This window comes from Colossoma macropomum, unplaced genomic scaffold (genome assembly GCF_904425465.1).
Source record: "Colossoma macropomum unplaced genomic scaffold, Colossoma_macropomum, whole genome shotgun sequence".
NCBI classification, from domain to species: Eukaryota; Metazoa; Chordata; class Actinopteri; order Characiformes; family Serrasalmidae; genus Colossoma; species Colossoma macropomum.
The window spans coordinates 34,327,138-34,352,560 of record NW_023494799.1 but is presented as its reverse complement, the minus strand read 5'-3'; the positions used below and the strand labels follow the sequence as shown (position 1 = coordinate 34,352,560).

The following is a 25,423-nucleotide window of genomic DNA, read 5'->3' as shown; positions in this document are numbered from 1 at the left end:
AAATAAATTATTTATATCAATATATTTTACATGTATATCGTAGTGCTGGGCTTCATGTGCGTAAGAACTGAAACTGAGTAACTACCGTTCTGTGCTGTTCGCTCAGAGATATTATCAAATGAAGCTTTGAAACTCAATAATTTACACCATTACCTGAACACAGTGAATATGAATCTAAACCTGCTGAATTGAGCCAGAACTCATTTGCAGCTCTCCTCTCTTCAGCCTGACATACAGGACGCATGTGATAACATAAATCCAGCTTTTAGCATTATATTAAGAAATCCTCTCTGTAATGTAGTTCAGAATATTAATACACATGTAAAACTTTATTAACTCAGGTATTCAAGAACCTGAGACTTTTGGTTCTGAATGAGGACCTTTGTCACAAAGGAAACAGACACATTTGGATACCTTAGTTAGATTCTACAGGAAACAAGGTTTTTAGCGATGGGTGGAGCTAAGTCTCAATTAAAGTTGTGATCTTTTGGAAAATGTGGTTACATACTTGGACACGAACTGAGAAAACATGCTGAAATGACCACATTCCTGTTGAGTTTTGACATTTTTATGACTACAGACTTCAAAGAAGACATCAATGAAATTTACTTTAAAATCTGAGGAACGATGCCTGAGGTATCTTGCTTTGGCGATGAATTAGTTAGATAACTCTATGGAGATTTTTAGATAACACTATATAATAACAGGCCTAATAAATAGTAAATTAATATATATAATCTTCATATAATAGTCACATATGCATTTATAAATGATAACATTTGAATTATTAACCATTTACTCAGTGACACAAATAATCATTCATTACTGTGAATTGCAGAACTATTAATTATAGTTTTTTTTTAATTATGACTGATACTCATGAGTAACAAATGATAGAATTTGAAATTCTGAAAGCATTTACTTAGCTGCATAAAAATTTCAATGCTTAGTTAATCATATAACCGTTAACCGTTAATATATACTTCTTTAAACATTAATACTCCTTAATTAGACCTCATTATGAAGTTGTGACTTTATAATGTCTCTATAAAATATACTGTATTACTTATTAAACTTGATTGTAACATATCTATGAAAAACCTTTACAGTACGTTCATTATGTGTCTGTCACTTAATAACAAGTTAGCAATGCAAATTGAGCACTTTCTAATGCACAAGTAACAATTATATAACTATATATGAATATTATGTAATGATTAGGTTATTATTCATAGGGGCTTGATGTCATAAAGTGTTACCCAATATTTCAGCACAATCACTGACAGATAATTGTCTGTGCTTCTGATTTTAGGGCTACTCAAGGACTTTTAGCCACTACTCTATCCCGACTTTGCTAGAAGTAGAAAAACACTTGCTGATTTAATTCCATGGACTCTACCTTGAACTTGGTGTTAGCTGGTATGTTGGTCTTCCAGCGCACTGTGTAGTAGCGAGCGTCTGTGATCTTCTGGTTCTTGGGCAGCGAGTGGTCAGCCCACGTGACCTTGATGGTGTCGTGGCTCAAAACTGAAGCCTGAACGCCCACTGGAGGCATCATGGGAATAGGGTCTGGTACTGGAGTGTATGGAGGATGGAAAAGTTCGTACAAATCAACATCAGGGTCTATGGGGTCTGCAGGCAGTTAACACGACGTCCCATGGCAAAATAAAACGGGAGAGGTGGGGAGAAAATGGAGAAAATGCAAAAAACAACCACAACAGAGGAAGGAAAAGAAGGAAAGGGGTTTGGGAGAAAAAGGGGTCCACAATGAAGGGAAATAACCATGTTAATGAGTTAAAATGGGGGCACAGGGAGGCAACATGGAGGCAGGATTGGGAGGAAAAGAGAGAGACAGAATATTCTATTAGAACATCAAGAGACAGTCACATAAATATTAAGACTATAAGACTACATCTCTACTGATACTACTTCTACAAGGCCAAGAACTGTTCAGTAAACTAGCTTAGTTCACTAAGAAATACATTAGAAGTGTGGAACAAAGAAGGAACAGACATTCAATAAGACAATAAACACACACAGCAGCTCTTTAAGGAATAATCTGGCAGAAAAAATGAAAAGGCCTTCCCCTTAGTCCAAATGTAGCTGAGGAGCCAAGGCATGTTTGGTGTCTCAAGTTCGCTTCTTTAGTTTTGAAATGGAGCTATGAGGCTGATGCAGCTAATATCTAATGTAAGATTAAAATCCAGTGTAATGAAAATAGGTGACACGGTCTAAATTTGCCACATGAAGCTTTAATGAGCAGACGTTTACGGCTAAACCTGCAAAAAAGCTGACGCTTGCCTGTGTAGCAGTGTGGCTAAACATGCTCTGTTTAGGTTTTGTTCTATCTCGTCATAAAATCTCATAAAAATCTCATTAGCTATGTCATTCGCTCTTCATCCAGTGTCGACCAGAGGAGGATGGGTTCTTCCCTTGAGCCTTGGTTCCTCTCGAGGTTTCTTCCTCTTGCTCTTAGGGAGTGTTTCCTTGCCACTGTTGCCTCTGGCTTGCCCATGGGGGGCTTGGACCCGGATTCAGTTCCTTACATCTATACATGGACTTTTTTATTCTTTTGATCCTTCCATAAACTGCTTTTCTGTAAAGCTGCTTTGAGGCAACACTAGTTGTAAAAAGCACTACACAAATAAATGTCGTTGTTGTTGTTCAGGCTGGAGAGGAAGATTTTACACTGTGGAAAAATTTAGCCAGCTGACATGGAACCAAAAAAAGACCACTCGATTAACTTCTTCAGGTGCAGTTTGCATTCTGAATGGCGACCAGTCATGCAAACTGCAACAGGTTAAGTTCTAGTGTTTATGTTTGCTGTAGTCCAGATATTTGTGGATGAGCTACCTGATGATCAAGTAGTTTAACCTTTTCAACTCCTTGAGACCACCGGTGGTTCCAAAACGCACTTCGTCACATTCTTCATAACTTTCATATTTCATAAGCTACATTCTAAAGGTGGGTGTCGTATGAGAGCTGTAACTGTCTTCTTTCCAATCAAATAGATGGGTGATGTAATTTTAAACCCTTATAATAAAAGAAGCTGAATTTTTTTGTCTACTGAAAGCTCATTTTTCCACAAATCTGGGCTATAAACTATAAACAGACGGCGTCTCTTCAGTGATCTGCTCTGTAAAAATGATTTTTATAAAAAAATACAAAGAGAGTCTAAGATTTTTGTCTTTCAGCAGTAAATTGTAAGCATACAGCAATATGTGTGATCATCAAACACATGTTCTGTTAATTTGAGGGGAGCTTTTAAAATAAATAAATTAATAAAATAAAAATTTACATTTATTTCATGCAGTTACTGAATAATGATTTGGTCATGTAAATTCAGATGGACAAACCAAAATATACCCTGGTCAATAAGAGGTTAAACACAGCAGAACAAATCCAAATGTCTGTACGCAAAGAGCCTCTAGATGTACAAAAAGCATTTTAGTCAGAAATGTGCTGTAACATGACTTTGTAAGACTAAGCGCACAGAGGAGTCTGCTTATTTATAAATATGATCTAAATGTTAATAATAAATATTAATCAATATGATGGTGTTCATTAACCAAAATGCCTCTGTCATTTAAAAGCGAAAGGAAGTCTTTCAGCTACTGTGGGTTAAACCACTGTGTGAGCTAATGCTATAGCTAACAGTTTAACATTAGATGAGGGGCTGTCGTCGTCTTCTGCACAAGGCAGGTTATGTTCTGCTCAGTGAATGATGTGGAAACATGCTGGCTTGCTGAGGTAACACTGAAAACAGAGAAATATCCACCAAACTTCAGCTATCACAGTTAGCCTTAGCCACACTGAGCTACTTCAGATATCACATAACTGTCACTGTTTTCATTACACTGGCAATTAGCACTGAGCAAAATGCATGTACATCACACACACTTGCCATAAACCATGTCGAGTCATTAAGTCATTTCAAGCAGACCTGCTCTGTACAACTACGCAGACAAAATTCAGGCTTCCAGGGCCTGCAATGCGACAATTTGTTGCACATGCTAAAGGAAATGAACCATACAGTCAACATACGCCCCACATACACATTGTAGTTTTGGAGGAAAATGCTTCCTTTTATTTCCTATTAAGATACAAGAACAGCGTCCTTGTCTAACTCAAGGTTTCACAGGAACACTTTCACGACAGAAAAGCTTTTCTATTGAGGAAAAGAGCATTCAGTGACGCACGCTGGGTTCAGAGGCCTCTAGAGAGGCAGAACAGACGCAGCTCAGAGTGCCCCCCCCACCCCTTCCTCCACCACTAAACTATAGCTCTCCAATCACGCCAGCTCGGTTGCAGCTCCACCTCGTGTGCGGCAAGGCTGCGGACACAGAGGGTCAAGCGGCAGCAGGACAATACAGCTCTGTTCCAATCTGATCCAATAAAATTAGAAACAGTCTACCTGACGTTAAATCGCACTTTCAGCCACCTGTTTTCCGAGGCACTCAGGCCAATCTGTTTGGCGTAGAAATGGTGGGAAAATGTGCTCACGTACGTGACAAAAACAAAAACAAGTGGTCTCTGGCTCAAACCCTTCACTGCACAAAGCACATTAAGATGACTCTGGGAGAAAAACACTGGAACTACTTTACACAGTCTAGCAGTAATGAAGCAGCTCTATTTTTATAGGCCATTGTGCGAACTCAGTGTTTCCACAGCACATTCTTCACAACCTCGGTTTAGAGTGGAATGAAGATTGGACTCGCATCCAACCTGCAGCCAGAGGAGGTTTCAGAGTTGATGGCTGATTTGTCTGAAAAAAGGTCCATAAGCCTACATGACTGTGACTGCAAACATCTCCCTCAAAACAGTTCTAAGCTTGGAAAAACAAGGATAAGGACCTGCTTATAATGCATTTATAATCCTCGTAATTACGTAAACGAAAACTGACCGCGAGTCAAATCCTGAATGTGTTAAGAAAAGCTAGGTGCCAGTCATTCTTAAGGATGAACTCCAGAGCGACTACATAACTATAACACGTATGATAGTTTACTTGTCCTATGTACTGTACAGCGTACAATATTGAACACTGATTCATTATAAAGAGTAAAGCCGCTAAAAACATTAAACGGGTAATGAAACTGTTAGAAATGCGCTGCCTGATGCCTTGAGACAATGAGTGTGTTTACATGCACTCAATAGTCTGATCATAATCGGATTTCTGCAGTTATCTGATTATTCAAATGGTCATGTAAACAGCATACTCTGATTTCTTAGATCAGAATGAGGTCTAGAAATGCAATTAAGAAATCAGATAAAGAGGCTGGATTTTAGCTCAGTAATGACGTTTCTGGGCGCATGTGAACTCTTACTCTGATTTCTTTCCGATTTCTCAGTCTGCGCATGTGCAAAAACAGACTGCCGAAAATAAGCGAGCACCATTGCCGCAAGACGCAGCAAAACACTTTTGGAGTGAAGCTGAAACCAACTACATGCTTGACGACATGAAGGATTTAAATATTCTTCATCTTCTAGGTGATGCATGTTCATATTTTCAGGTAAAGTGGTGGAATGTTAAAAAAAAAAAGCCATGGCATGAAGTTTGAGCTTTACATTGCATTTACGTCACGTCTTCTTCTGTGAGTTTATTGGCTGGTTGCAAAGCAGAAATCCGATTACTGCCTGAATCATGTAGAGCCAGAGTTTCACATTATCTGATTACTTAAGTGCATGTAAACACACTGATGTGATTTTCTGCAGTTATCAGATTATTAAGTGCATGTAAACGCACTCACTGTTATACGATGGAGATGAGCTTTCTGGCCTTAAACACAGGTACATGCAGAATGTTACAAAGTAAAACAGTTTCTGCATAACATTTCCTCAGATTTACCATTATTTTAAAATTAGCAACACTGCATGCAAAAACTAAGACACATGAAGGTTTACTAGTTACTTTGAATAGTAAATACAATGGTTAAAAAATAAAAGCTTCTGTTAAAATTTAGGTCATCGCTCTGCAAGTTCTGGAAACCCAAAACATCCTCAGAAACATCCCCAGTTAATTTGGTAGCAGACAGGATAAGCCTGCCTGAAATATGGAAAGGAGCTGTCTTCTGATGTCTGGCTGATGCAGAGAGAGCAGCAGGGGGTCTTTGGAAGACCCTGCAGCTGGCTAATGCGAGCTCAGTCAGAAAGAATTCAGGAGGTATGATTCAGACTTAGTGCAGAACTGCATGTTGGGTTGAGACAATCAAGCAAGGAGTAAAAATCCTCACAACCAACCAATCTGTTTTCACTCCTTATGCAGTGTTTACAATCCGCATCCACTATTTATCCACTTAGGTTAAATACGTATTGACAGCGCCGTCTACTCAGTAATCAGAGTCGAGATGAAACGCACTGTCTTAATGCGAAATGCGGGATCCCTGCTGGTCCGTACATTCTAGAGAAACGAAAGCAGTAAGAAAAATCCCAGTATTGTGGGAGGAATCTGACGCAGGCCATTTCTCCACCGCATCTTATCACCACACCATCATAACGCTGAAGAGAAGCTTGAATTAGTCATGACAAAGTTCACTCCAGTAATAGAATTACAGCTACTCATTCCCAGCCATTCTTTGTCGGAAAGCCATATCACTATCATGAATAATCAACAAGGTTATGACTGGCTCGCACATTGGATTAGTAAGTGTTTAACCAAAGCTCCATCTCCCCTTCACACACACGCAGCTTTATTATGCGGCACTGCTTACAGCCTTTTTCTGAAGTGCTAATGGCTTTGTCTGAAGCTCATAATCACTGGCCTGTCAGAATACGAATGTTTCCGGTTGCTAGGAAGCAGAAGTGGTAAAAGACTAAGATTGCTCCGACTGTGTCAATGCATCCCTCTGTTGCTTTCTAATGAGCGGCCAATGACAGCAACGGCTCATTTAGTTCAGCTTTTCAGCCCAAAAATATGGTCTCCTAAAATATGAGAAGCACATAAAAACAAAAAAAAAAAGCACTACTATGATGATACATGTCAGTACCTTCACTAGGGCTGCACCATATGGAAGCAGCACTAATATGCCTTGCAATATATTATATTGCACTGGAGAATCAATGCATATGGTATTATTTTGATTTAAACTGGATTAAACGGACAGTTTAGTGCAGTTTTAACCCTTAAAAGTCGACTGTTACTACTTCTCCTTTGCGGTCCAAAGCAAATGCAATGACATAATGAAATAAAATGTATATGAATTACCTGTGCATTTGATGTACAGTCTGTTTCTTTTATTTGTCTCAATGGCAAAAAAATTTTCCCTGCAAAATGTGACTGTACACCGGAGATGTTCACCAGTCAATTCCTGAGTCTGATTCAAGTCCTGAATCATTTGGAGTCAATTTTAGGTCAGATTCTTTATCAGCGACAGACACTGCCCTGTACAAAAATAAACACCTGCTAAAACCTGTCAGGTTCAACACAGCTTCGAATAATGAATAATGAATGTGGTGCTTAAAGGAAAGAGGCAAAACAACTTGAAACAACTTAAAACAGGAACGTGATCTGTACTCTACTCTAATTTCATCTAGATGATCTACCAGTGCTAGCTAGCAATACTGCTATCCAAACTACACCCTATCCAACTGCTGAACAAAAGATGTTTTAATAGCACAGTAGCTAATCTAGATGAAATCAGAGTAAATTACAGATCACATTCCTTTAAAATATGCTAGCTAGCATTACTGCTATCCAAACTACACCCTAGCCAACTGTTTTAAGACGCTTTGCTAGCACAGTAGCTAATCTAGATTAAATTATAGTAAATTACAGATCACATTCCTTTAAAATATGCTGGCTAGTCTGCAAGTAAGAAAGCAATCACTAGAAAATGGCTGTCTGTTGAGCCCCCTCTTGTTTGACTGGTATGACATTGTTCATGAAATTTATATTATGGAAAAGCTAATTTATTCCTTAAGAATTCAGATTGGCAAATTCTTCAGATTTGGTCTAAGTGGCTAGATATATAAGACCCCAGCGACCAGAGTTTATGTAGGATTTTTCTCTCCTCTGAATTAAAGAATACGCTTCCCCTTTTGTAATGTAAATAGTTTGTTAAAGAGCTAATTTGAAGGGAAAGTCAGAAATTTTCATGTTTTTAGTTGGTCAACCCCCACCCCCCCCCTTTTTTTTTTCAATTTGTTTGTTGTTTTTTTTTCCCTTCTTTCTTAGTTAATTAAAGTACTGTTACAATTGTTTGATATGTGAATTTTGTTTTTTCTTCTATGTTCTTTTCAAAAGTCGTTCCCCAATAAAAATAAGCTTGCTAGCATTACTGCTATCCAAACCTCACCCTAGCCAGCTGTTTTAAGCTGTTTTGCCTCTTTGTGTAGCGTTTCACTCAGTCCATGAAACTGAATAAAATGAAAGGCTCATTATTTGTAGCTGTACTGATTTGTAGTGACACCACTATGAGCAACACTGCACTAGTGACCACAGCAAAACTGACAGGCAAAGTCTCACACGTAAGGGTGGAGACAAAGTTAGCGGTCCTAATTTAATTCGATTTTTTTTTTCCTCTCAGGCTGAAATTTCATTAGTTGAGAGTCCAAGTTGAGGAATTTCTCCTCCTGTTTAAATAAAACTACGAGTGACAAATAATTATTAATAATCAATAATAAATAGTAATTACACTTTTGCTATTGCCAGCAATAACTGCGATTTCTGGCAGTTAAAAAAAATCTTAGCCTGCAATATAACTACTGCAAAAGCCAATATCGCGATGACAATTAGGAAACGATATACTGTGCAGCCCTCGCTTTCACCACTCACCCTTTGGGACCTCTGCTCATAACAAACAGACACCAGGACACAATATGGTGCTATGTCAAACATGCTAATCAGGCTATAAATCATTGATGAAGCAGAACCAGCGGAGACGGCCCTACAGAGCTGGTCCAACTGGGATATTTCTAACAGCGGCACTCAGAGTGGTTGTGGCCTACCTGACTGGGGTCGTGTGATGGCACTCTCGTACACAGGGATGCCCTCGCCCACGTTGTTGAAAGCCTTCAGCGTGATCACGTAGTGTGAGCTGGGATCTGGCATGCAGAAAGAGGAAATCATTTAGCTAATCAAGCCTCCGGCTCCTCGGGGACCCTCTCTCATATTCATCATCCTGGCAGGGGTGCATATTTAAACACCATTATTGATTCTCTTTCTCATGTAATTAGCCGAATTATGAGAGCTTCAATTATGCACAATTTCTTTGCTTGATTATTTTTTCTTTCCCCCACTTCCAAATTTAATTACAGCGGGGTGGAGCGACCGGGGGAAATCTCCCACTCCCGAACATCCATCCCCCCACGTCCAGGCCTCCAACATGAATTATGTTTACTATAACACACTTTCAGATGTAATCAAAGTCATTTAATGAGTTCACGTTTATGAAGCTAATGGATTAAACACACAGAGTTTAATAGTGTTTCTGCAGAAAGCATAAATGAACAGGAAATGCAGAGAAATAACTAAATGCTACATATTCATATCGGGATTTATGATTTCCCAGGCTGCCTGCTTGACTTAAGTGGTGATTACTGGCAGTTCAGTGAAGTTTACCCAGGTTCTCTATGCTGTAGTATCTCTGTTTGTAGTCCACTTTAATGGTCTGAGCGTGGGGGCTGCCGATGCCGTAGCCGATGATATAACCCCTCACCACGATGTCCTGGTTCTCTGGGGGAGACCAGCTGACCACGATGCTGTTGACCAGAGGCCGCACGTGCAAGGAACCGGGCACATCAGGCACTCGAGACTCTGAAACAAAGCCACACAACATGTCGATGATGGAACGTTCCACTGAGTCTATAGGAGAAACAAAAGGGCTGAATATATTTCAATTCATACAGCTGTACAGAATAAATATACAGAGAGTGGAGGCAGAAAACAAAGAACAAAGAACACATAGCTGTATGCAGAAGTTTGAAACCCCCTGGTCAATTTCTGTACTTTGTTGATTTTCTTAGTGAAAAGTTAACACATCCTGTACAGGGAACAAACTTAAATATGGCATTTTCAATGAATTTTAGTGCACAATTTCTATTTCTTTGCTGAGTTTAACATTCTGAAGGAAAAAGCTTGCCATACACAAGCCACATTTTATGTTTCATTATTTTTTCCAATATGTTAAATTTATCAAATAAGCAGTAACTATGCATTAAACTGTGCAGAAGTCAAGTGAAGCTTTTTTCCATACAATCTCCTCCACTTTCCAAACATTTCCTCTAACTGACTTTGTTTTTTGATCAGCAGAATTTCACTGTAAATATCTACCTGTCCAACTATCCAGCTGGATTGTGAATGGCTACGCTTCTCCATCCCTATCTAGCAAATAAACGTCTGTGCTGCTAATAATGCACTGAGGAAGAAAATAAGCCACAAAAACTGTCACCTAAAACAAGAATATATTTAATCAGCTTTAAGATAAAACAGTTATTGTTAATGTACTGAAAATGTTTTTAAGGCTGGTTTAATTAAATGCATCATTAATTCAAGCCAGGCATTCATGCTAATTCGTCTGTGAGCTCGACAAACTGCAGCACTTTCCATGTAAACCACTGAAGCTAAAAGAACAGAGATGCTTAAGAACTAATCGGATGATAAGAAAATGCTCAGTGCAAAATTTGCCAGGTTGGTTTACCATAAAAGACTACTGGATATATTCGGAACTACTTATGATTAATATGGTTCATTGAGGAATGTACAGTACTGTGCAATTACAAGTTAATAATTTGTCAGGAGATATTTCTGAAGAGTTTAGATGTAAGATAATCCAATTGCATAAAAAAGAGAAAAATTGAAGAAAAATAAGTGAGAAAAAACAGGTGTTTATAAAACTAGAGTAAAAAAAAAAAGGTTCCTGAAATGAATGGAAACTATAATAAAGGAAAAGGATGGACACGCTACGGAAAAATGAGACGTGCGTGTTTAGTTGCTGAGGCTTTTGTGAAGGGTGGCCTCTGACTTCTGCACAGTACTGTAAATACAGCTACTAATGGTGGTTTTAAGAAATATTCAGTACAGACCATGTCTGTAAAATGTGGTTTGGGCAGCCCCACACAGCTGTTTTAGTATAATATATGTGATGGAATTCAATTGTATCCAACGTTTCATTGCTCAGGCCTGGTATGAGTTACATATTTGGAGTACTTGTGTGCTCTTACCATCAAGATCGCTTTCAAAGGTCTCAGCAGTGGTCCAGTCTGTGGCAGGCCCCGTGCCGTTCACCGTGATGGCTGAGACGCGGACTGTGTATTCTGTGCCACGCTGCAAACCTGACAACACAATACACTGTTCACTTATACTCTATATGCAGCGTACAGTTACCACGGCAAATCAAGCTGGGAAGGAGAAAAAACCCCAACAGACAAAAAGGAAAAAGGAATCCTTCAGGCGTGTTGTCTGAAAGCTCCGAGATTAATGAGACTAGCCGTCTTATTCTACCAATTATTTAGGGCTCAACCCTCTGGGTGGAACAACCAAAATCACCTCCATACTTCACCCAGACATGTTCTCCTCAGAATATTAACCGAGGCAAGATCAATACCCTCAATCCTGCTGAGACACCGTCCTGATGATTTTAGTAGAGTTGAACTATTCGCCCCATTTCATTGGCTACTGATTAATTCAGTCTTTGACTGCTGCATCGCCGTACATTTACTTTGGCAATTTGCATTGCTTTACATACAATGCAACAACAAAGACATGAGAATACATGAGAATGGGGGGAAAAACTGAAGCACGCTCTATAATCTGCTATCAGCAGTGTGGTTTATGCCTTAGGGCTGTTTTGGAATTCAAAGGCTCGGGAAAACGCCTGCTGTCTTTAAATAACACGTAGCGGTTGTAATTGCTTTAAAATGTTAATAAGCGTCTGCTCCGCCACTGTTTGAGCACTAAATGCAGAAGGCTGTGGCTCTCCCCTGAGCCGCCCCTGCAGCCACTGCTGGTGAACGTGACGCAGGCCTGTCCTCCTCCCAGGCCTCCCGTCTCGCCGCAGTGCCTTTGAACTAACAAACATCCCCTCATCTCACCCCAAAGAGAATCAGGAACGCACATTAAGCGCATATTCTCTTTGATGCCGGCCGCAGCGTGACGCCTGTGCAAACGCTGCTGAAATTGCATTTGAATTTAATACCATTTCCATTTTACTTTTTTTTTTTCCATTAGCAGATGTACATACTTGCGTTTAAAGCAATGAAAGACATGCAGGTACAAACACATGTACCTTCAAGATACATGATTTAAGGAGCCGAGATGGCAGAAACCCAGGTGTATGTGCTGTTTTGCATAGATTGAAAAGTTGAAAAGTTAATATTATCCTATTAACTTTATTAACAATATTTTTGTTATATTAAATATGATAATGACACAATACAATGCAGATTTATACATTATAAATTAATACTGAATTTTATATTTTATACAATGTACCAAAAAGTATCTTAAGATGCTTTAATAAACCAATAACATTATTTATCAGTTTATGTTTCTCATGATTTGAACCTCTAGATAATAAGGGGCCAATATCTACATTTTTCTTTTAGTTTATTTTTTCCTGGCGTCCACTTATGTTTTTGTACTTTCAAAAAATGGTCATAATTCAATTTTACCCATTTTTAAACTCTCTTTATCTCTTTAAATTAAACAGGCTATTTTTGTTACTGTGCCTTTAAGACTGATCTATTGTAAATAGCTTCTATTCTAATTGGCTGTCTTGTAAAACACTCCTTAAAGCTTCAATGTGAATAGGTGGAGCTAAACTGCTGTACTGAATAGCTGCAGGTGTACGTTGGTTTTCAACAGTCAAAATGGGCTGTTTTTTCAGCTTAGTGTTACATGAGCTGTATGGACTGGAGAGTGAAACCTCAACGGTGTTTACATACTGTATCAAAAAACCCAGCTTTTCGATGAAATGGGCCCTTTAAATTTTAATACAACTGGACTTTAGAATCATCTACAGCTCTGTTCATGCATTAAATTGCCTTTTTTTTACAGCTTCATACTAATTATTTGAAACCCGTGAAGCTGCTCTATTAAAAGAACTATTTTACACATTCGCCTGAAACCAAATTGGTTCTTATTACTGTAAAAACTGACTCCAGAAACTTTTGAACAGTGATTCCAACCTTTTGAATGGCAGAGTAGGGGTGTAAATGCATGTATGATGTAAATGCAGCATGTTTATGAGCGCTCACCCTCAATTAGCTGACTGAGCTGATTTCCTGACGTGATCTCTGAAACTTCGCTCTTCCTCGAGCCCTTCCGGTAACGGATCTTGTAGCCAGTGATCTCTCCGTTTTGAGCCTCTGGTGGAGGGGGCTGCCATCGGACCATGAAGCTCTATAGATTCAAGTAATACAAACAAATCAGTGAAGAGCTCTAGTATTTCTACACTGTAGAAATGATGCCCTGTAATAAATCACAGAGTTTTATCTGTGAATGTTTAGATAAATCAAAGCATTGTGATCCAGCAACAATAAATAAATTGGGTCAAATTAATGCAGTCAAATCTTTAACCACGTCCCATCAATGGTTCACCAATGTTTAATATATTTTTAATATATCGTAGTGGCAGGTGATAGGAGCACAGACACAATATTTTCCACTGCTCAGATGATATATAATGATTTAAAAACGTATATAGAACAACAACAACAACAACAATAACAATAATAATAACAACTGCCACTTATTTAAAGGGGAATTCCACTAATTTTTGTAATCTTGCTTACGACGTAAACAAAGCCATGCAGAGATTTGATGTGAAGTGCTATGTTCTAGTACTTCACATTAAATCCCTTTGCATTACTAGAGAAACTTGCTGAGTCAGAATTGTTCACAGTGGTAGTAAATGGAACCAGACATCTGAAGTATTCACCACCTTTAAATCCACCTTTCACAACTTATTACATGAAAGAATAATGAATATGCTGATTATGACTAAGACATTGTTTTACAATAGTTTTCAGATTAAGCACGAAGACACATGTAGGTTCACTGGTCATTCTGGATAGTAAATAAAATGTCTATATTTGTGTTGTAGTCATGGTGACCCCTGGTTCCTATCACCACCACTGTAAAGAAATATCAGTCGGTAAGCTCCTCTACAATTAATTATTTCACTTTAAACTCCTCTAAATGACTGTCTACATCTCAGCGATGAAATTATGCAGAAATTTTGAAAAATCTATGAAATTTTCCTTTAAGGCAGGCACAAAAAATTTGCTATTTCTGCCATTTTAGCCATTGTTCTCCTGTAATAAATTTCTGAATGAACGTGATTTAATAAAGCCAGTTTTTGTTTTTAAGTTTGTCTCACATAAAACTCAAAATAGGAAATAAGTCACACATCAGTCATACTTGATAATAATTAAAATAAAGAAAATTTAGTAAGTGCTAAATGAAGTGCTTTGTTATGAATAAGATCAAACGCTGTCTCGAGGTAAAAAAAAAAACAAACAAACAAACAAACATGGTGCCTCCAAGAATAAAAGAAGCCTCATCTTTTATTCAGTGACAGAAAACTTGGTAGCATAGAGAAAACTTTGGTTCCACAGGCTGAAACTGATTAAATGTTTTTACTGTTGCCAACGGGAACGCACACACAATTCCCTTTTTTGGGACCTGCTAATAAGAGTAGTAAGATTAACAATAACAACAACAAACAAAAGCAATATTTTTTCTGTTTTATTATTACTAATAGATAACACATTATTATTCTTACTACTTTAGTTAGTACATGAAAGGGTCCTTATTAACTTTAAAAACACCACGAAACAGTCAGAAAGCTTCTTTTCTACACTGTATAAATGTTACCAGGCGCTCTAGGAGCTTCTTCAGTTTCCTTTTAAGGAACCAGTTCTTTCTCAGTCTATCCTACAAACTCTCCTCCTGTTTGTTTTTATCTACTTAATCACCCTCAATTCAACCGTGCACTATGTAGTTAGTCTCTAAAGGCGCTCAAGAACCCGAGGTAAAGTTCTATCTCTGTGTCCAATACAGCACAATTAAAGAGCAAATAAAGAAACCACCACGCCAACGAAGTGCAGCAGGTAAAGTGGAAGGTCTTTTAACACTGCATGTGTCAAGCACTCAGTGGTGCAGTTACCTCTTCACTTTTAAAATGTTCTTATGTGGAGTTTTTACAATTAATTTAAGCAGTTCAAGCTTATGTCTATGTCTCAAGGGCAGGACTGTTTGTGGTTTACTGTTCTGTTTGGGCTCATCACTGTCTCCACAGTATGGCAAGATGCATCATAAGAGAAAGTCATACCAGCACACATCCCACTCCTAATATATCATAAAGTACAGGGTGATTCAAAAAGATTAATCCGATTTCAAAGCACAATATTTTTACAACCGTGAGGCGCCTAGGAACCAATCACATACCAACTGAAAGAGGGGGTTATAGAGTTTCTGACTGAACCTCCAACAGCTCATTCGTCGTTGGTACCAACATTTCCAAGAAAAAGGTCACCAGCATCACCAGATCTCACGCCGCGTGACTGTATTTTGTGGGGTACGTTAAGGATTCTGTTTATGCGCCACTCCCGACAACACTGGATGACCGTGAGTGCAGTGACACCCGACATGCTCAATCGAGTATGGGATGAATTTGACTATGGCGTTGATGTTGTCTGTACAGCTGGAGGACGTTCATACTGAGACCTTATACAATTACATAATAAACTTTACGCTCACTTACACCATTCACAGTTTACTGCATTGTTCTGTAATAATTTACAAGTGAAATAAATAATTTTGAAATCTGATCAATCTTTCTGAATCACGCTGTATATTTCAATTACAAAATGCAGCAGTATAATCACAATACTGGTATTTGGTCCTTACTGTACAGCCCTAGTGTACACACATCCACATCTCTATGCACATTTTTCTCACCATATGCAATAACCATCCACTGCATAATCTAACCGTGCAGAAAGGAGCCCTGCAGTACTGTGCCTATTCAGAAAATTCAGTTCTCAGAATCCTCTACCTGCAGTCAACGGGGGGGCTGAGAATCACCATAGTAACAGGTCGGTGTGCAGGCATCTAACCTGAGCTATCGTCCCCCTGAGGTGCCCATTAGAGAGCACACTCTACCTTGCCATAAAGCATGCACATGTTTATCCGGTAAGGGTTTTGCTGCAAAGGGCATTGAGGGAGAGCGGCTAGGCCGGCCCGTGCTGAGCCCATGAATAATAGACAATGCTGAGAGAGCCAAGCAGGGGAGAAAAGAGGACCCTGAGGCCCAGCAGCCTGAGATGGATACGGGCGGCTAGCTGCAGGGCCTACAGTGCATGCTGGGAGAGCGGAGGCAGGGAAGAGGGGGGATCTCAGCGTGGGAGGGAAGTTAATTAATGGTACCCACCCTCGGTCCCGTGTTCATAGGCTGGGGGAATAAGCCAAATTAAATCGGCGGTAAGTGTGCAATTACTTTATTCCCATTTCCTACGTGCTCCAGTTTATCTCATTAAGTGTTTCCGATTATTATTTTTGGTTTTTTTTTTAAGCTTTTCCCTAACAAACTGGCATTAATTGACTTCGGAAGTTATAGAGAAGAGGCTAAATGGGTTGTGTATAATAGCAGTGGTGTTTAGAGGATGTGGATGTTTATATTAGGGCTGCACAGTATAGACAAAACAACATACATGACATTGCTGTGCACTGCGCCACACACAAAAATGTAAGGAATACTCCAAAGCTTTCCTCTAATCCCAGTCTACCACATCTGCAGCATAAGAATGATTACTGCAGACCATTTCCCTGAAAAAAACACTCAAAACACTTAACAAGTATTAACTTTATCCTTATAATTGTGAACAAAAAAGTATGTATTTATAAACATAAGCTAAAAAAAACAAACTGATAGGGGAAAAAAAGTCTTCAGGTATTCAGATAGCATAAATTAATAACATTAGTTCTTTCTGCAAAGCCACTGTTGGACAGCTTTGAGGCGTCTCAGATAAGAAGTGATCAGTTTTTTGCAGCATCATTATTCAGTTTTGTCCTGTTCCTCTTGGCAAACCCTCTTCAAGGTAAGGAGGGTCCCTCCAGAATGGACTCAATCTCAAAATTCAGCCAGGAGATCAGCTAAGTCACACAAGCATCTTCACCGTCTTTTTCAGAAACCAGTCCTGAGTTATTTTGGCTGTCATTGTTTAAATGTCCATCTTCCCAGATTCAGTTTCTTGGCCAATGAGATTAATTTCACCTCTAATATGGCCTGGTACAACGCCCCATGTATGTTTCCTTTAGAACGCATTGTTCCAAAATAGCCTTGTATCTCTGAAAAGCCAACTTCACAGGAGAAGGAAAAAACCTGCTTTACCTTTAATGTAAGTCAATAGAGACTTTTTTTCAAGTCATTCTGGGACATTTCCTAGGGTCCATTCATCATGAAATTTGCACACATTGTAAATGGCAACAGGCATTTTCAAATAATGTAAAAAACTGAAAAATGATAAAAATTGAGATACTTTATAATTACAAATTCAAAAGACATTATGTGTGTAAATTTGGAGTGGATATTTAAATTGGAAGTATAAGAACAACAAACAAAAATAAAAACTTATTTCTCTTAATTGTTTTCAGGTTTTCTGTTGTTTTATTATGTACAAGGAAATTGGTGTTTACTGTAAACAACATAGCAGATGCAGCATACACTAGAAACACTACTTCTAGAATATTCATTTAGAAACACATCAGTGGATCCTTCATATGGTTAAACACTGACCTGCATCATTTTTGGAAAAAAACGATTAGTTGGATCGTGACTGATTCATCAGTCACCCACAGAAATTCATCTGAATCATGTGTGATTGGTCAACTCACAGCAATCATAAAATGTTTTGTCAGATGCTCATTTGGATTTGCAACCTTTTGCGATTTCACTACTGCAAAGGCCAGTATTGCAGTAATAACAAACAAATGATAAATAGTGCAGCCCCACTTTACATGATACAGTCTTAGACTGAACTTCCAAGTTCCAGAGCTGTCCAGCTCAAGGCCACTTAGTGAGATCGGCCAGAGTGCCTTCCAATTTAGCCCCCTCTATTCAGCTCAGTGAGACCGGAAAAGCCATCTTTTTAATTCCAGCCTTGGCAAGGCCATCGTCATGACGCAATGTTAATTACTTTCCAACAATCCCCCATTAAAATATGCAAATATATTTGTCTGCATCTAGACCTCATAATGTCTATGAATACTGTCACCTCTGCTATTCTGACCTAACTATGAAGGGACAGCCTAGTGGCTCGTCTATAAGAAAGCAGCACTGCAAATAGACTTTTAAATTGCTCCGAGGACAGGAAGGGACCTATTCTCCCCCCACGCTAAGAAAATATAAATTGTTCTCATAAACAACTTGCAAATGGGGGAGAAGAGGAGAAGAGAGTAAGAGTGATTAGAGGAGTAAGGCTTTGTGACAGCTCTGTAGTAGAGCGCAGATGTGCTGCTCAGTGCAGTTAGAGCGCAGTAACAGATGAGAGGCTGAATCAGACGCCCAACATGCTTCCCCCAGCAGCTGCGAGCACAGCAGCTTAGCCTACCCTGCTCAGCGCACACCTTTCAACCAGCTGGGAGTCAGCACCCCCCCCGCAACAGGAGTGAGCACGGTTATTCAAATATACGGATATCAGAGCTTAGCATTCCTATTGGTAGTGTTTATTTGAATAAGGTGTGTGTAGTCTGGGGAAAAAGAAACAAAAAAAATCGCATATAATCATTTTAATTTTTCAAATAACTTCTTGACTTGGTGAGCAACATGAGTCATAAGTCATAAGCAGCTGTTATTATGTGTCATGTTAAGGAAAACAGTGGCAGCAGAGCTACATTAGAGCTTTAATCGAGCCTGACATTATGATCTGAACTCAAACACAGCCCCACCAGACTGCACAAAGTTTTTAATCCAAACTGGACTCCAAGCCCTTCATCATTTAAAGTGGGTAAAACCTGATATTTCTTATAATTAACGCTGGTTAAATTAGTGCATAGTGACAAAAACAGCCAACATATGTCACACACACACTCACAGATCGGCTGTAAAATTTTGCTACTTTTTTAGCCCACTTTGACCCTGTTTGCACATGTTTTGGTAACTAAGTACATCATTTTAAACCATTTTTATCTTGGCTGTAAATCTGATTTGCCTGTAAAATCACTATATATCATAAGAGTAAATCCAAAATAAACATAAATACAGCAAAAAAACAACAAGAATTCCCTTTTTTTTAATATCTTGCGAGCTAATTTGTAGAAGAAAATTTGGTTCTAGATCACTCCGACACTCCGAACAATCACACGGATTTGTTAAACTCAATCAGCAGCACACCTGATTTAACATAATCAAGTATTAATTAGCCAAACTAGCTATGCGTGATAACTACAAATAATTCTGGGATGCCATAAGAAGAGGTTAGGAAACGGTTAAATAAACAAATCGATATATTGACATCACTACTTACTGTATTAATATTATAATTATTGTCATGTAAGTGCTTTTTTGAACAAATAAATTCCAAAAATAAAAAGAAAACTTAAAGTAGAGGGCAGACATGGGGTCAAATCCTTTAAAACTGGGAAGCGAGGCTGTAAGAATGTAAATTAGAAATTTGATCTGACTCGATTTTGGAAGTATGAGCAGTTGGCTTCCTTTGGATTTGGATAAATATTTCAAGCTCTAAGCTAAACAGCCTGTAGAACCCTGTCAAACAAAACCATTACATAAGCGCAAGCTGCACAATTTATTGTTCCATAGGGCAGCTGTAGGCATGTTAAATCACACACTCCCAAAACACAAAGATAAATCACTAAATTAACTGACACCTCAGTACAGACGACTTTGTACACTAGCTACAGGCAATGAACAGATTATATACCTTTCGTGAGATTTTTGATTGATACGAATGTAAGTTGCTGGGTCATCAGGATACTTGATTACTATAACTGTAACACGTGATATTTAAACAGCAAAAGTGGTTAAAAAGCCTACCCTTAACCCACACCTCCTTACCTTTGAGTTCAGCACCTCCACTGTAAGGTTCTGTGGTGGGCCGCCAGGGACTGTGGAAAAACAAAAACAATATTTTGACACATCATTTTTGGCCTTCCACACGCTCAGCGACATGTCTAACAAATGACTGTGCTTTTATTTATGCTTCAGACTGAAGAGCAGGAAGCAAACTGAACTGCCATCGTTCTGCAGAAAATTGGAAGCGTGTCTATGAGGTAGCAAACTGGTTTGCAGTTACCGTGCCAATCAAAACAAAGGGCAGGCATAAGCAAACGAAATATGTTTTCTGTTTAAAAACAGACAGAAAGAATGTTTTTCTTGCTGTACCATCAGAGTAGGTCCGCACGGATACATCTTCTGTAGAGACTCCAGGTCCGTGCTTGTTGTAGGCCACAACCCTGAAGCTGTATTCTGTGAACTTTTTCAGCCCTGTCATGGTGTAGGACAGTCCACTGACCTCAATGTCCTGCAGGAGAGACACTTTTTACAAGATCTGGAGACCCAAAGAACAGTCATCTCAAATAGATTTGATTATGTGTTTTCTCTGTATACTGTATAACATATTTATCTATAAAAAAAAGGACTTCAAGTATTCGGTATGGCTGCTACTCCTGCTTTTAGCTATATTACATATTTATCAAAACTCTACAAAATATGCAGAGGTAAGGGGAAAACTGAGCAAATTGGATTTTTCACACTCCTCCCTTAAGCTACAACAAAGTACAGAGAAATCTGCTCTTCTCTTACTACATATTTGACTGAATCTCTTCAAATAAGGCTACAGATCATCCTGCTCTACATTCCCATATGCATCAAGCAGGAGTGAGGCTCTCTAATATTTGGAAAGCAAGGCTGACCAGCTTCAGTCTAAGTGGATGACTGCAGCACTGAAGGGTTTAGTGTTCAGATTTCATTAACAAACCTGATTAAACCTTCCATCAGATGCAGAGAGAAGCACTAGGTTAGAGTTTGGCGACCACACTGAGAACTGGTTGGTCCCATTTCAACAAAAAACACCTCACAAAGGGGGTCTCGCTGTTTAACACTGCACATTTCACTAGCATGACATTTTTAACATGTTGGTTGTAAATATATGTAATTTAATAGTCTAGTGTAGTAATAATAACTTAATATAAGCAACCTGAGTTACATTTAGAATGTCTTGAATACGGGGGTGGGTGATACAGCAAAAATATAACACCTTTTCATGATACATGATATGCCACATGATATTTAGTTTTTCTGGGGTTTTATTTCATTTGAATAGACAAAAAAAAGACCCAGAAGTGCCACGTTTACTATCAAAAACTAGCACTCAATCCAACTAAACAGGACTAACTGTGCTGTTTAATGAAACCTACAGTTGTTCAGGGTTGAAGTACAGAGTTTTTTTTTTAAACTCTGCTGATAAATGCTGATAAACATGCCAATTGAAACGACAGGGTGACCCTTTTTGTTGCAGATTACAGAGTCTGGACAACCAACTGAAGTGCATATCAATGCAAACTAGACTGACCATTCATCTATAATGTCTTGATCTATAAACTTTGAGAGTCTCGCACAGTTAGTTAGCTAGCTAGCTAAAGATAAGTAAGATTCAAAATGAACATTAACAGCTACACCATTAGAGTAATTCCAGCAGGTAAGACCTTTCATTAGCGATGTCCTGAAAATATTCCAGATGAAAATGGCATTTTTGGTGTGCGGATTAAAGAGAAAATGATCAAGATTAAACAGGCCTACAATGAAGAAAAAATTAACGGAATTTATTGTCTTGGATGACCAATCGTTCTCTGTTGTGGAGGATGCTGGACTTTGAGGCAATGTGGCCTATGTACTGTAATAAGTTTTGCAAGTTTATTTTAATGAAATTGTGTTTATAGTCAGCTTTTTTAACCTAGTGGGTCCTAAATTTTGGTTTCAGCTAAAGATTTTCATTATAGTGTTTCACTATCATTTGTTTTTAAATTAGAGGTACTACAGTGGTTAAGAAAGGATGATTTTAGTAAGCTTTATTTGAAAAATTCCTTATTATTTCATTTAATTACTTTGAGCAAATTGCTGTTGTTGGAAGAAAACCTCAGATCTCCATTTTTATCGTTTTTCAGTTTTTGGCATAATCTGAAAATGCCTGTTGTCCTTTACACTGTGTGTGATTTTCATGAAGATTGGACCAAAAGAAATGACCCAAAATGACTGGGAAAAAAGTCTGGTTCCACTGAATTACATAAAAAGTAAAGCAGGTTTTTTCCTTCTCCTGTAAAGTTCCCATTCTGGAGATACAAGGTTTTGTTCCGACAACAGCGAAATGTGTAATTCAGCTATAGAGCTGTAAGGTAGGCGGTAAGAGGAAGTGTTGCGCCTTGCTGACCCCTGCACTAGCAGGGTTGAAAAAATGAAATCCAATGCTTTTTAATATCTTTTTCAGACTTCAAAAAAAAGATATTTTATTTACATTCACATTTCATTTACACTGAGCCACAATGCACACAACTCAAATGTGTCTATTTCATTTGAACAGAATGGCTGAAAACACGGATGAATGCTTTGAGATGCACACACGACCTATGACTTTCCAGTGCGCTGGGTTTTGTTATGAGTTCTGGGCCTTACTGCCCTTCATCAATGGTCAGTTTGTTACCACAGGATCACCGTGGGCCGGACATGGACTGTTTTGATTTAGTTTAATACACGCAGTAGTTCTTTTTGACCCTCAACTCAGAATTTAATACCTCTAATAGTCAAAAACAAGACATTTTCAGACATTTTATGACTGTTTAAAGCCTTTTTACAGAACCACAGGAAGCTGACCGGGCCGTAGAGTGCTTTTCAGGGTGAACTATGTTGATTTGGATCTCCATGAAAAACTGACCTTCTCATTGCCCAGTCCTTTCTCCATGTAATACAGCTTGTAGTTCTGGATCTCGCCATTGCCGGTGAGGGGCTTATCCCAGCTCAGGCTGACGGAGGAGGAGGACAGGACCACAGCCTGGAAGTTGGGAGCAGGTCCTGGCACTTGCACTAAGGGATGGGAGAACAGACCAGAGCCATTACTGTCATGTTATAACTACACTTTCTGCAACAGTTTCCTGCCATATACTTGGAGTTCACCATGTCAGGTGAAGAGTGATCTCCTCTCTTACTGTGATGTTAAACTGTGACAGTAACCAGCGTGAAACTCATGACACACAAACAAAAAGCTGAAACAGATGCACTTCAAACAGTCGTCTTGACAAAAACGCCCACACAGAGAGCTTCCCTCGGCTCAGCATATGACAACAGCCTCCTCCGGCAGCTCCCATGCCGCAGAATGAAACAGTGCCAGCTCGATGTGTGATGTTTATTTGATTAAGTTAGCTTAACGGGGAGGGGGGGCAGTGTCGCTTCCACTCGCTAGCGTCATGAAAGATTAGATCCAATGAAAAGCTCTGACGGCTCACTGTAAAGCCATCAGACGGAACATAAAGAGAGCCGAGAGACCTTCGGGGACAGACGCGGGACTCTAAATCAAATGAAACATCATCTCGTTTGGTTCGGAATGTAGATCGGCTTCTATATGTTCTTTAATAACTCCAGACAATCCGAGAAGTTCTGCCTCATAACCCTGATTCAGAGATCGTTACCCAACTAATCATGTCTGTCATGTTCGAAGGTCTGGGATAAACTGTATTCAATGAATTCAATGCATTACATGAACCATTAAGTAAACTTTGATCACCAAGTCTTGGCAAGTGCTTAAACGACCAAGTGAGAAATGACACCAATTTATCTCAGTTACACAGGCTGGAGCTTTTGAGCCCGCTGTGTGGATCTCACAGGACTGTATGGTATGCAGAGACTTGGGAACAGGATTAAGCAGTTCATTGAGTATGTGTGGGGTGCATTCATATGGGGTCAGTTCACATGGGGGGGGAAGCTGCGCTGGAGGTCCTGCGCTGGTGTCTGGAACTAGGTCAAAAAAATGTATACAACATAATATTTTAATACTTTGGGTTAAGAGCTAGTATTGACACATAAAAGCCCAAGTATGAATATTTTATTATTTAATTATTAATATTTCAATGTGTATTGCGCAGGGCTCTTAAACGGAACAAACAAACACATATGGGCTCGCACTGAGTGAAACCAATATTTTAACAAGCGCTCAACACAAGAATTACACCAATTTTAAGGGCCTAAAATCAGATAACCAATACATTTAAACAGTTTAATTTCATTTTTATTTATCAAATAAAAATGAAATTATATATTTTCTGGGAGGGTCACATGAGGTACCACCACACATTTCCAAACTGCCACCAATGCAGCATGTTTGGACTGTTCGACATGCTTTGAGGAGAGCGCTGTCAGTTCTGTTATGACAGCTAACAGACACCTGCACTGGCTGGCCAAGGATGAACGAGAGCAATCCCACCCACTCAGAGAGAGCATGGCCGACTATGATCTCTTGGGCTCCCAGCCACGGATGGCTGTGGCACCACCTATGATTGAGCTTGTAAATTACTGCCAACAGGGCCAGTGCTTAGACGGTTGCACCACTATACTCCAATTTGAATTAAACAGTGACTGATATGACTGTCACTTCTTATTTGTCAGACTTCTTAACTTAAATCAAACAGCAGAAACTGACAGTCTTAAATAACATTAATATTGTAGCACTGGGGGTGGAGCTACCCACAATTCTCTGGGGTAATGGTCTCTTAATTATTTTTTATCTTTCTTATTTCACATTACTTATTTTTATAAAAATATTGGTGTGTTATAACATGATATCATGCATATTATACTTGGGTACATTCTACGTTTTTGTTATTCTAACCACATTCAAATACAGTCCAGCCTGTTTTACTGTCATATAGTTTAACAGTGGCTGACTTTTGTTGGGTTCCCAAGTGGCACAACCATCACCGGGAGATTCCGAGTCTGCAATTATCAGCAATATTTTTATTAACACTGATAAAATCATGGGTTGTTAACACCAGCCAAATAACATATCGGTCGGGCTGTGATTTTAATGTCTCCATTCTTGTGTTCCAACACCACTGAAGTTTTCCTAAACTGTTCACAGCAAAATTAAAACTGGTGAATCTTAAATAGGCTTAATATAATTTGACGGTAGCTTTAGAAAGCTTTTGCTCCTGGCAGTTGCGTTTGTACTAATAATATATCCATTTAAACAGTCCTGATTATGCTAATTTCATAATGAAACAGGTAGCTAATCAGTGTTCTTTAAGTACTGACGATATCCACAACATGCTCAAAAAAGCATACTGTGAGATAATTTATCATGACACTGATAAAATATCATCATATCGCCCACCTCTAATTGATAAAGAGCTATAGGGTCTGAATTTAGGTTCAAAAGTTCAAAAGTTCCTCCAGAATATCGCATCACGCAACCCAGAATTATT

General features: G+C 38.8%; 1 protein-coding gene across 6 annotated transcripts in view; it reads right to left on the bottom strand.

Annotated features, from left to right (window-relative positions):
- The window catches only part of neo1a (neogenin 1a), a 234,938-nt gene that overhangs the window by 15,356 nt on the left and 194,159 nt on the right, over positions 1-25,423 (bottom strand). For 4 of the 6 annotated variants that reach the window (XM_036587065.1, XM_036587061.1, XM_036587062.1 and 1 more), the window contains exons 10-17: positions 22,885-23,033; positions 20,340-20,478; positions 20,013-20,062; positions 13,192-13,336; positions 11,158-11,268; positions 9,557-9,751; positions 8,944-9,039; positions 1,400-1,632 (exon numbers count right to left, since the gene is read on the bottom strand). In XM_036587065.1, coding sequence (XP_036442958.1) covers positions 1,400-1,632; positions 8,944-9,039; positions 9,557-9,751; positions 11,158-11,268; positions 13,192-13,336; positions 20,013-20,062; positions 20,340-20,478; positions 22,885-23,033 — 1,118 coding nt within the window. The remainder of the gene's footprint in view (positions 1-1,399; positions 1,633-8,943; positions 9,040-9,556; positions 9,752-11,157; positions 11,269-13,191; positions 13,337-20,012; positions 20,063-20,339; positions 20,479-22,884; positions 23,034-25,423) is intronic. The other 2 variants (XM_036587063.1, XM_036587066.1) reach the window with 1 other exon arrangement.